The following is a 13,205-nucleotide window of genomic DNA, read 5'->3' as shown; positions in this document are numbered from 1 at the left end:
GTATGCTTTGCTTAAGCGCATGGCAGTAGAAATGTAACCAATCGCAGTGTGACAACACTGCATTACAAACATAAGTCAACTGTGTAATGTAATAAAAGTCTTCACCTGGAAATATCTTGGGTTGGGTTTGGGTATGAATGTCAAAATATAGGCAAGAATGAGTGCTTATAAATCTTTAGTGATTGTGTTATGTTCCCTAATGAATAAGCACAATACTGTGTCAGTGCTACTGGGTGTGATGAAGAGGTCATTACATTTATTAATATGAAATATGAATTATGAAAATATTAATTTTATTAATTATAAAATTATTAATAATCAATGAATCACTAAGTCATATACATGTTCTAGTGCGCTTTCATGAAATGCATTCCATAAATGGCTTAGTGTTATGATTAGAGCTTAACTGAACTATCTACAGACTATGTCTATATTTATATAACGAGGGGTGCAGTTCTGCTGCTTGGCCACTAGATGGTGACTCAGTGGGACACGGGTGGCTTCTGGCTATATACAGCAATAGTATAATCTTTCTATGCATCAGCGATTACTCTGCTAGACCCAGATACTTTGAACTGAGTGCTAGTGGATGGAAAGCACGTGGGATATACTCTGTAGCTGTTGTTTGTAGCAAGGTGGAGGTCCAGCAGATTACTGTCACTGGACTGGTTCCTAGTCGAGTTGGACAGCAGTGCTGGGTTACTGTCTCCTCTTTCCGCAGCAGTGGAGAGGGAATAATGGAACCTGGGCTTAGCGCGGAAGCAGGTTCTCTTCAGGACTCAATCGATTCCCTCTAGACAACAGGGATCGGTCCTGGTCAGGGTCAGCCCATGGGGTCGGCCCTCGGAATCAGCTCGCACGACAAGGCGAAGCGACGGTTGCTGGTAGGCAGGCTCGGATGTCGGACAACGACAGCAGCCAAAGCTATGGGGTCGGCCCAGCTACGGCGATTCTCGGGGCTGATGTAAACAGCCTCAGGGAGAGAATGTGGCTGCGTTAAGCAGTGAATTCTCATTTACTGAGCTTAAAGGAACAGCGGGATGCTTGGAGTGGTCCCGGGTTTGGTGCAGTATAGGCACAAACAGTGATTTGGTCTTCCCTGAGGTTTACAGGGCTCAGAGCGGCACACATGGCGGCTCCTCTCCCACTATAGCGGGGCTAGGCATATGGGGATTCAGTCTCGATCAAGTCCTTTCTCCCCGGCAACTGGGCAGATCTTACCCTCAGGGGTTGGTCCAGTCCTCCGGTGGCAGGTGGGCTCTTCTGGTCGGTACGACTGGCTGTGACGATGCTGGGCTTCTCGGGCTCAGTGAAGGTCCTCCCTCTGGAGATGATTCTCACGATTGCTTTTCACAATGCAGTGGCTTTCAGTATGCGTGCATGTATGACAGAAGCTAACAACAATTAAGCTCAATGGCAGAGGCTATGGCTCAAAAGTTGTTCTCTCGAGCAAGTACAGAGACAAAATGAAAGAGGGGGCAACTTGTTTACCAAGTGGAGGGATACTTATATATTCCTCAAGGCTGGGTTTGACCAATTGGCACTCTCATAAACAACTGGCTTCAGCCTATAGAAAGCATGAAGCTAGAATTATGCCATACTTGGTATTTGCATGAGCACTGCATGCACTGGGTGTGTGCTGGCCTGTCTAATGCCTTGGCTTTTGTCTTCCTCCTGAAGGAGGGGGAACTTGTCCACATGCTGGGACAAGATTCAGTATCTGGGTATAATGTGCTTTCACCACACTGGGTGAAGGTCAAAATGGATTATAGCACAAAAGACATTTTCATTTTAGGTTATAAAAAACCAGAAAAGGGGCAGTTCAGGTATTATGTCACAAGAAAGAAAAGTTAAAGCATGTGATGTTCTCAAATTTTCATTTTATATGTAGTTTTTATTGTGGTTTAATAAAATTTATTGAGGATATAAAAATGTTGGAGGCTTTACTTGGGAGAAATTTGAAAGAAAAGGACAAAAAACCCAGGAGCAGGAACAATAGGACTCAATACCTTTCCTTAGCAAAACAGAGCATCAAGAGATCAGTGCAGTAGGAAGAGTGAAAATGGCTTATTGTGTTATGTTTAATTTTACACTGGGCAGAACTATGAATATTCAGGATGTCATCTCCAACCCAGCGAAGAGGCCTTTTCACTCTTGCTGTCTGCCCACAGGTATTTTCCTTATCTGTGGAGATAGAGCCTGGCCAGCCCTACCCTCATGGGTCAAAGGAGGATCCTGCTGACACTAAACACTTCTATGATTTTTTGACCGTCTTAGAAAAAGGCAAAGGTGTGACATTCGTGCCCTTAAAGCAGATTGCAAGGGACAATGTTGAAGATTGGGTTTGCGTGTTTGTAGGTCCTTGTATGTTAATCCCTGTGCACAATGTGTTCAGGGTAGAACTGGTATGGTTAATCTTCTTTATTAATAAGAAAAGGGAAATGTAAGAATTGAAACTGGTAAAATCTAGGTTCTCCTTCAAGACATCAGGCGGGAAACAAAGAAATGTGGTGCTTGTAAGTTCAAAACAGTGGGATGAAACCTCTCTGTCTGAAAGAGGCAAGTGGACTGTTTGGGTCTTGACCTTGTCAGGTAAGTGGAAAGGAATGCATGCTTGTTATTTCAATGTAGCTGCAAGGCTTGTTCTCTTTACCCATATATTATGTCAGTTGTGCTAGAATGAGCTAATTGGTGCAGCTCTGGGCTTTGTGTCATTTATGTGTTACGTCAGTCTGTCACACACGCTACTTTATAGAGTAGGGCTGTTGTAGATTTCTTGTTACTTGTCCATAGTTGTGAAGACTTTGATGGGATGTGTTGTTACCAGGGCGGATACAACCTATTATCAAAATTGGATTGTTGATTTCATTGATTGCTTTTGCTATATAGTCAACTTTACCTTGCTTGCATTTATGTATGCAAAGAACGTGAGAAAGGACAACCAACAGCACGGTTTCATTAGCAAAAGGAAAGGGGAGATGTAGGAGAAGGGTTGTTTTCAGATAGCTATGGGACAGCTATGTTTTGTCTTGAGTCCAGGGATGTACACCTTATCAGGAACTGAAAAGATAGACCAGGCAGGATTGGGTTGGATAAGTTCAGAAGCTTGTTTGCTAGCATTAACTTATTGTATGCTTTGCTTAAGCGCATGGCAGTAGAAATATAACCAGAGTGTGGCAACAGTGCATTAGAAGAATCTGTAAGTTAACTGTAACACAAGAAACATCTTTGCTGGGCTTCACAATAAAGGTCTTCACTTGGAAATATCTTGACTGGGAAGCCGTGCTTGTGGTGACCCTGTGCCACCACAAACTGACCCTGTGTGTTACTACACCAAGGGGCTTTCCACTGCCCCAGCAGTGGCTTTGCTGTTTACTGTGGACCCTGTGCTTCCAACAGGAATTCTACTGCCCCACCCGTGCCCTTCAGTCATTCTAGGGAGTGTGAGGTAGGAGACTCAAACCTTAAATGTGTTCTATCTCAACCTTCTGTCATGGCAGAGAAGGTTCCTTTAAGGATCCTCCAAATAAAACTGAGATGGAACCAAGGAGCTGTTGTCAAACACACTTTAATTGTATCTTTGCTTCCGAGTGCCAAGGGGAAAGTGAGAAGTACAGGAAAAGAGGAGAAGCAGGGAATTCTAAAGCAGGGAATTCTAAAGCAAGGAATTCATGGCATCAGTAGAATCCAGCCCTGTGTACAAACTAACGCATGCTCCAATCATTGGTGCCAGCATGTCTGGCTCATGCAGGATCTTGTTCTTGGCTCACACAGGAAAACAACTTTGCAGCTTGGAGTTGGTCAGCAGACAATCAGAGACTCTACATAAGGCCCAGCAGCTGCCCTTGTTTGCAGAACAGCAACTGCAGGATAGGAAAGGAGGAGAAGCAGGGAATTCTAAAGCAAGAGATCAGCACCACCTGGCATCCAGCACTGGCTCACCAGCCTGAAAGGCTTCCTGCAGTGGGGGAGCTCCACACACCCAAGTTGCTCTCACAGTTTGAGAGTTTCCCAGTCCACCTGCAGTGACAGTGGGTAGAAAGCCTGAGGGAAGCCCCAGGTCAGCAAGAATGCATCAGGAACACTGCTGAGCTGAGAAGGCTTTTGGAAGCCCCAGGCCTGCTGGAAAGCAGCAGAGTCCCTAAGTGGAAATCTGACAGAAGCTTTCCAAGGGCTTCCAAAGACCTCCCTGAGATCCCTCTACACCCTCCAATGATTCTGAAAATCAATCCTAGAACTCTCCAAGTCCCTCAAAGCACCTAACATCCCTGGACACAACGAAAAAAAACAGTCTGAGATGTCCCTGAGAAAACTCCCAGCAAGATATTCTCAAGACTCATCTGAGAACCTACCTCCCTGAACTGGGCACACAGCTTCAGCCCCATTCCTAGGGAACAAATGCCCGCAACATTAGGGCATCGTGGGCAGGGATGTCACAAATTGGGGAGGCACCAGAGAAACCCTGAAAAAGCTCAGCCCAGCTCCAATGGCAGCTCCAGCTGTGCTGAATCAGCACTGTAGTTGTTCTCACCAGCACTAATTGGTGTTCAGAAGGGCAGGAGGTGTTTGTCCCTGATGGAGGCCCCAGCCTCTGACAAATGCAGAGAAAAAAGAGGTGATTTTGGTGTTGAAAAAGGCCTCTCAGGTGGATCACGATTATCCTAACAGATTCTGGGTGAATCTACTTATGCTTGCGGTCCAGTGAGGCGTGGTCACTGGTGCGAGTGCATCGGTGTTTGTTGAGGTTTCCCTTCTGGGTGAAGCTCTTGCCGCAGGCAGCACAGGTGAAAGGTTTCTCACCAGTGTGCACACGACGGTGCTGGGTGAGATAGGAGCTGCAGGTGAAACTCTTGCCACAGTCAGCGCAGCTAAAGGTCTTCTCTCCGCCGTGCATAAGACTGTGCCTGGTGAGGTTGGAAATCCGGTTGAAGCTCTTGCCGCAGTCGGCACAGCTGTACGGTTTGTCCCCGCTGTGGGTAAGTTGGTGCCGCATGGCTGCGGTGGTCGTGGTAAAGCTCTTGCCGCACTCAGCACAGGGGAACAGCTTCTCTCCAGTGTGGATGCGGCGGTGGATGGTGAGATTGATCCTGGTTTTGAAGCACTTGCCGCAGTCCCTGCAGGTGAAGGACTTCTCAGTGCTGTGCACACTGCGGTGCTGAGCAAGAGCAGAGCTGTGAGTGAAACTCTTACCACAGTCAGCACACCTGTATGACCTCTCCCTCTTGTGGCTGCGCCGGTGCCGGTTGAGGGTGGAGTTCCTGCTGAAGCTCTCACCACACTCACTACAAATGAAAGGCCTCTCTCCAGTGTGGGTGAGGCGGTGCCGCATGAGCTCAGAGTTCCATCTGAATCTCTTTCCACAGTCACCACAGATGAAGGGCCGGGTGCCAGGGTGGGGGCAGTGGTGCTTCACCAGCTCTGAGCCAGGTGGGAAGCTCTGCCCATACTCGGGGCACTGATTCAGCCAAATTGCTGGCACTGAGGGACCTGCTCTGCCTTCATCCTTGTCCTCATCCTGGTCACCTTCATCCTCCTCCTCATACTCATCTTTCTCATAGTCATCATTCTTCTCTATCCTGTCCTCCTCTTCCTCTCCCTTGGTGCTGAACTTGGGCTCCTCCAACTTGATTTCTGGGTGGTGCTTCTCCTCCCAGCTCTTGTCTGGTTCCTTCTGTGAAGCCATACTGTGGCAGGAAGGGGTCACAGCTGTGCAACAGGGGAGATAGAAGCACATGAGCCCAGGACCTAAAACCCTCAGATCCTGTCTGGGTCATGACAGACGCTTGACTCCCAGCACCTCCCAACACCCAGCTGCAGGTATCACAGTATCACAGTATCACTTAGGTTGGAAAGGACCTCGAGGATCATCGAGTCCAACCTGACACCACAGACCCCATGACTAGACCATGGCACCAAGTGCCACGTCCAATCTCCCCTTGAACGCCTCCAGGGTCGATGACTCAACCACCTCCCTGGGCAACCCATTCCAATGCCGAATGACTCGCTCGGTGAAGAACTTCCTCCTCACCTCGAGTCTGAACCTCCCCTGGCGCAGCTTGAGACTGTGTCCCCTTGTTCTGGTGCTGGTTGCCTGGGAGAAGAGGCCAACTCCCTCCTGGCTACAACCACACTTCAGGTAGTTGTAGAGGGCAATAAGGTCACCCCTGAGCCTCCTCTTCTCCAGGCTAAATAATCCCAGCTCCCTCAGCCTCTCCTCATAGGGCTTGTGTTCAAGGCCTCTCACCAGCCTTGTTGCCCTTCTCTGGACACGCTCAAGTGTCTCAATGTCCTTCTTAAACTGAGGAGCCCAGAACTGGACACAGTACTCAAGGTGCGGCCTAACCAGAGCAGAGTACAGGGGCACTATGACCTCCCTGCTCCTGCTGGCCACACTATTCCTAATGCAGGCCAGAATGCTATTGGCCCTCCTGGCCACCTGAGCACACTGCTGGCTCATATTCAGGTGGCTGTCGATCAGCACACCCAGGTCCCTCTCTGTCTGGGAGCTCTCCAGCCACTCCGACCCCAGCCTATAGCTCTGCATGGGATTGCTGTAGCCAAAGTGCAGCACTCGGCACTTGGACTTGTTGAATGCCATCCCATTGGACTCTGCCCATCTTTCCAGTCGGTCGAGGTCCCTCTGCAGAGCCTTTCTACCCTCTAATTGACTAACATCTGCCCCTAACTTTGTGTCATCTGCAAACTTGCTGATGACTGACTCTACCCCTTCATCCAGATCATCAACGAATATGTTGAAGAGGACAGGGCCCAGCACTGATCCCTGGGGGACACCACTGGTGACTGGCCTCCAGCTGGATGCGGCACCGTTCACGACCACTCTCTGGGCCCGGCCCTCCAGCCAGTTCCTAACCCAGCACAGAGTGTAGTGGTCCAAGCCACGGGCTGACAGCTTAGTCAGCAGTTTGCTGTGGGGGACGGTGTCAAAGGCCTTGCTGAAGTCTAGGTAGACCACATCCACAGGCCTCCCCACATCCACCAGGCGGGTCACCTGATCATAGAAAGAGATCAGGTTGGAGAGGCAGGACCTGCCCTTCCTGAATCCATGTTGGCTGGACCTGAGCCCTTGGCCATCCTTCAGGTGCGCAGTTATTGCTGCCAGGATAATCTGCTCCATCACTTTCCCTGGCACTGAGGTCAGGCTGCCAGGCCTGGAGTTTCCAGGTTCCTCCATCCGACCCTTCTTGTGGATGGGGACCACGTTGGCCAGTTTCCAGTCATCTGGGACCTCACCAGTGAGCCAGGACTGGAGGAAAATGATGGAGAGCGGCCTAGCTAGCACATCCGCCAGCTCTCTCAGCACCCTAGGATGGATCCCATCTGGTCCCATGGACTTGTGGATATCCAAGTGGCTCAGCAGGTCCCGAACTAACTCCTCATGGATTTCCAGGGTATTACTCTGCTCCCCGACCCCAACGCCCAGCTCCGGAGACCACTCGTCCTGAACTCCTGCCTTGCTGTTAAAAATTGAGGCAAAGAAGGTGTTCAGGACCTCAGCTTTATCCTCATCCTCAGTAACTGTGTTCCCCTCCAGGTCCACTAGGGAGTTCAGGTTCTTCCTGCCCTTCTTCTTATTGTTAATATATTTATAAAAATGCTTTTTATTATCTTTGACTGAGGTGGCCAGCTTCAGTTCCAGCTGGGCCTTAGCCTCCCTAATTTTATTCCTACATAATCTAACAGCTTCCTTGAACATACCTCGAGAAGCCTTCCCCTCCTTCCAAAGGTGATACAGCCTCCTCTTCCCCCTTAAATCCTCCAGGAGCTGCTTGCTCATCCAGGCCGGTCGCCTTCCCCGCCGGCTTGCCTTCCGGCACATGGGAACCGCCAATTCCTGTGCCTTCAAGAGCTCCTGTTTGAAGTAGGTCCAACCCTCCTGAACCCCTTGGTTCATGAGGGCTGGTACCCAGGGGACTTTGCAGACAAGTTTTTTAAATAGGCTGAAGTTCGCCCTTCGGAAGTCCAAGGTGGAGGTTCTGTTGGTGCTCCTCCCAATCTCCCTGCATATTGAAAACTTCACTATCTCGTGGTCACCTCGTGGTAAGAATGCAGAGGGGACCTCAAACCTTCAGTTTTTGCCACAGTGTGGGCTCAGACCTCTAATACCTGTGCTGAGACCCCAGGTTCCTGTGATCAGTGCCCTGAGGTTCCCTGGGGCTTACAAGTGGTATTCTCCCACTCTCAAGCCTGGCAGCATTGGCAGGGTGGTTCCTGGCCCAGGCCCTGTCCCTTGATCTCTTCTAGCTCAATGAAGGCAGCACCACTGTCCAAAGAAGACTGAACCACCTCTAACCCTCTCCCACCACCCTCCGTATCCCAACCCCAAACATCACCTCCTGCCACACAACTGACCCCCACCAGCCTGGGGAGCTCCCAGATTCACACCACAGCTGATGTCCCTCAGAGCCCCTGGAGTGGTGAAATGTAGTGGACAGGAGAAGCTGGAGGAGGTTGAGAGGTGCCCTGGGGCTGGGATTCTGTTGTTGCCCCACTCTGGGTTCTTCACCTCCTAGGCTGCTCCAAGGGGAATATCTGCAAACTCTGATCTTCCCTAGCACACAGGGGCAGGGCTGATGCAGAAAGAGGGACACAACACCTGACAGCGAGAAGCAAAGGGCTTAGAGGAGAGCACTGACCTGCAAGGGATGGCTCAGCATGGCCCAGGACCAGGCAGCACAGCTCAGCCTGGCTGGGGGCAGCTCCCAAGCTCAGCAGCACAGGCACAGCACACAGCCAGGGCTGCTCAAGATGGGAGGCCTCAACAAGTGCAGACTCAGCTCCTTGCCCAGCACACAGCCACCAGCACACAGGTGCAGGGCAACAACACAACACAGCTGACTCCACATAGCCTCTCCCAGGCCTTGCCTGCAGCTTCCTCCCACTGTCTGCCCAGGGCTTTGCTGCCTGCAACTGCATTTGCCAGCAGATCTTGCTCTGGCCCCACCTCTCCTCCCTGGGTCTGCTCCCACCACACCCATTCTGTGATCAGCTCTGCCCTGCACACACCTCTCTGCTGGCCACTCCCCAAGAGAAGATCACACCAGGCCTCAGGACACACACAAAGGGAGGTTCATGCTCTCTGGAGATGCAGCAAAGGGGGAAGGGACTTGAGCAGCTTCTTGCTAAACCTCTTCAGCCCTCACTGGGATGCTGCAGGAGTCTCTGGCTCCTGCCCAAACCTGACCCCTCCAGCACCTTTCACACATCTGCAGCCCAAAGAGACTCAGTGGAAAGAGTTTGGCTTCCTTCTCTTCCTGACCATTTCTCTCAGCTTTCTTTTTGCAGTTCTCCTGGAACTGCCACTCCACATCCCCAAGAGAAAATGAGGTTTGACGGGATGGTACAGTGCCCATGGGCAGAATAGAATAAACCAGGTTGGAAGAGACCTTCAAGATCATCAGGTCCAACCTATCATCCAACACCACCTAATCAACTAAATGATGCAACCAAGCACCCTATGAAGTCTCCTCCAAAATATCTTGTCTTACATGTCTTTAATTCAGAATAAACCAAACCAGGTTGGAAGAGACCTTCAAGATCATCGTGTCCAACCCATCAACCAATCCAACCCACCTAAACAACTAACCCATGGCACCAAGCCTATCAAGTCTCCTCCTGAACACCTCCAAAGATGGTAACTCCACCACCTCCCCAAGCTGCACATTCCAATGGGCAATCACTCTTTCTGTATACAACTTCTTCCTAACATCCAACCTAAACCTCCCTGGTGCAGCCTGAGACTGTGTCCTCTTGTTCTGGTACTGACTGCCTGGGAGAAGAGACCATCATCCGCCTGTCTGCAACCTCCCTTCAGGTAGTTGTAGAGAGCAATAAGGTCACCCCTGCATCTCCTCTTCTCCAGGCTAAGCAATTCCAGCTCCCTCAGTCTTTCCTGAGAGGGCTTGTGTTCCAAACTCCTCACCAGCCTCCAGCCTTGTTGCCCTTCTCTGGACTCGTTCCAGCAAGTCAACCTCCTTCCTAAACTGAGGGGCCCAGAACTGGACACAGTACTCCAGGTGTGGCCTAACCAGTGCAGTATACAGGGGCAGAATGACCTCCCTGCTCCTGCTGGACACACTGTTCCTGATGCAGGCCAGGATGCCATTGGCCCTCATGGCTGCCTGGGCACACTGCAGGCTCATGTTCAGCCTACCATCAACCAGTACCCCCAGGTCCCTCTCTACCTGGCTTCTCTCCAGCCACTCTAACCCCAGCCTGTAGCTCTGCATGGGGTTGTTGTGGCCAACGTGCAGAACCCGGCACTTGGATGTGTTAAATCTCATGCCGATGGACTTTGTCCATCTGTCCAGCCTGCCAAGGTCCCTCTGCAGAGCCTTTCTACCCTCCAGCAGATCAACTCTTGCCCCCAGCTTGGTGTCATCCGCGAATTTACTGATGATCAACTCAATGCCCTCATCCAGATCATCAATAAAGATATTAAAGAGCACAGGGCCCAGCACTGATCCTAGGGGCACACCACTAGTGCCTGGCTGCCAGCTGGATGTGGCACCATTCACCACCACTCTCTGGGCTCAGCCTCCAGCCAGTTCCTAACCCAGTGCAATGTGCTCCCGTCCAAGCCATGGGCTGACAGCTTGGCCAGGAGTTTGCTATGGGGGACGGTGTCAAAGGCCTTGCTGAGGTCCAGGTAGACTACATCCACAGGCCTCCCCACGACCACCATGCAGTCACCTGACCATAGAAGGAGATCAGGTTGGTCAGGCAGGACCTGCCCTTCCTAAATCCATGCTGACTGGGCCTGATCCCTTGGCCATCCTCTAAGTGCTGTGTTAATGCACTCAGGATGACCTGTTCCATGATCTTGCCTGGCACTGAGGTCAGGCTGACAGGCCTATAATTCCCTGGCTCATCCAACCGGCCCTTCTTGTGGATGGGCACAACGTTGGCCAGCTTCCAGTCCTCTGGGACCTCTCCAGTGAGCCAGGACTGCTGGAAAATGATGGAGAGTGGCTTGGCCAGGTCATCTGCTAGCTGTCTCAGCACTCTAGGATGGATCCCATCTGGTCCCATGGACTTGTGGGGATCCAAACAGCTGAGGAGAGTTCCAAGCATCTCCTCATGGAACATAGGGAAACTGTGCAGCTCCCTGGCTCCTTCTGCCAGCTCTGCAGGCCAGCTGTCTGGAAGACATTCTGTCCTGCTAGTAAAAATTGAGGCAAAGAAGGTGTTAAGTACCTCTGCCTTTTCCTCATCCTTTGATACAACATTTGCCTCCATGTCCACCAAGGAGTGGAGGTTGTCCTTGCCCTTCCTCTTGCTATTAATGTATTTATAGAAGGACTTTTTGTTGACCTTCACAGTAGAGGCCAATTTAAGCTCCAAGTGTGCTTTTGCCTCCCTAATTTTCTTCCTACATGATTTGGCAACATCCTTAAACATTCCATGGGTTGCCTCACCTTTCTTCCAAAGATGATACACCCTCTTTTTTAACCTTAGTTCTATTAAAAGTTCATTAACCATCCAGGCTGTCTGCCCCAATGGCTCATCTTCCAGCACATTGGCACAGCCTGTTCCTGCACCTTCAACAATTCTTCCTTGAAGCAGGTCCAGCTCTCCTGGACCCCTTTATTATTAAGGGCTTTATCCCAAGGAACCCTCTGAATTCGTTCCTTGAGTAACCTGAAGTCTGCCCTCCGGAAGTCCAGAGTGGAGGTCTTCTTGCTACCCCTCTTAGCTTGACCAAATACCGAAAATTCAATTATCTCGTGGTCACTGGACCTCAAACACCCTCCAACCACCACATCACCCACCAGCCCTTCCCTGCTGGTGAAGAGGAGGTCAAGCATAGCCTTGCCCCTGGTAGGCTCTCGCAGCACCTGGGATAAGAAGCTGTCCTCCATGCATTCTAAGAACCTCCTAGACTGTCTCCTCTCTGCTGTGTTGAGATCCCAGCAGATGTCAGGCAGGTTGAAGTTGCCCATGAGAAAAAGATCCGGAGATCTTGAGACAGCCTTAAGCTGCCTATAGAATGCTTCATCAACATCTTCCTCCTGGTTGGGTGGTCTATAACAGGCTCCAACCAGGATGTCTGCCCTGCCGGTCTTCCTTCTAATTCTTACCCACAGGCACTCAACCCGATCGTCCCTAATCTCCATCTCAATGGCATCTAGTGCCTCCCTGATGTACAGGGCCACCCCTCCACCCCTTCTTCCTTGCCTGTCTCTCCTGAAGAGCCTGTAGCCGTCAATTGCAGCACTCCAGTCATGTGAGTCGTCTCACCACGTCTCTGTGATGGCAACTACATCATAACTTTCCTGCTGCAACAAGGCTTCCAGCTCCTCTTTTTTGTTACCCATGCTTCATGCATTAGTGTACATGCACTTCAGCTGGGCTGCTGGTTTCACCTCTGACTCTAGCTTATCACACCCAGACTCTTGCCTGATGGGACTAGTTTCAGCCCCTTCCCCCTTCGAAACTGTCGATGAGACCTGCCAATTCCCTTCCCAGGATCTTTTTACCTTTGAGGGACAGGCCGTTCTCATATACTGTGACCTTTCCCCTTCTCTGGGACAGATGTACTCCATCTGTTGCCAGCTGGCCTGGTGCAGTAGAAAGTTTCCCAAGATCAAAAAACCCTAAATTCTTTTGACTGCACCAGCCTCTAAGCCACTTGTTAACTATAGCTGCTGACGTGTTTCTTATGGTATTCCCTCCTGCAGTTAAGGGTATTGATGAAAAAGTTATTTGTGCCCCTGACCCCTCAACCAGGTCTCCCAGGGCCCTGAAGTAATTTTTGATAGCCCTGGGAGTTCTGGTTGCAACATCATCATTCCCTAACTGCATAACTAGTAAAGGGTAGTAGTCAGAGGGCTGCACCAGGCTAGGCAGCCTACTGGTAACATCATTAACTTGGGCTCCTGGCAAACAGAGTTCCCTATGAGATGAGTCAGGCTGACATATAGGGCCCTCCGTTCCCCTCAGAACGGAATCACCAATAACAATTGCCCTCCTCTTTTTTTTGAGGGAACAGGTCCTAATGCCAGGGGAAGGCTGTTTAACCTTAGGCTGCTTTGCCTTAGGCTGTTTAACCTCAGGGAGAACCCCAGATGGTGTGTCCTCTGGCATCAGGATCACCTCACCCTTGATCTCCAGTGCCCCATATCTGTTTTCCAAGAGCAGCGGGGAAGGTGAGGGGAGGCAAGGAGGTTTTAGTTTCTGTCTTTTGA

The 13,205-nt window shown here is 50.6% G+C and overlaps 1 protein-coding gene across 1 annotated transcript in view; it reads right to left on the bottom strand.

The window, feature by feature from the left end:
• Positions 1–276: 276 nt before the first annotated feature.
• Positions 277–13,205, bottom strand: part of LOC137456558 (oocyte zinc finger protein XlCOF6-like) — a 48,414-nt gene continuing 35,485 nt past the window's right edge. Inside the window, exon 2 of the mRNA XM_068168056.1 lies at positions 277–5,706. Coding sequence (XP_068024157.1) covers positions 4,682–5,683 — 1,002 coding nt within the window. The 5' untranslated portion in view covers positions 5,684–5,706 and the 3' untranslated portion in view covers positions 277–4,681. The remainder of the gene's footprint in view (positions 5,707–13,205) is intronic.

The sequence above is a fragment of the Melanerpes formicivorus genome, unplaced genomic scaffold (genome assembly GCF_026170545.1).
Source record: "Melanerpes formicivorus ecotype bairdi unplaced genomic scaffold, bMelFor1.0.p_v2 SCAF_130, whole genome shotgun sequence".
In the NCBI taxonomy this organism is placed as follows: Eukaryota; Metazoa; Chordata; class Aves; order Piciformes; family Picidae; genus Melanerpes; species Melanerpes formicivorus.
Note: the sequence above shows the minus strand (reverse complement) of the source record. Positions and strands in the feature narration are given on the sequence as shown.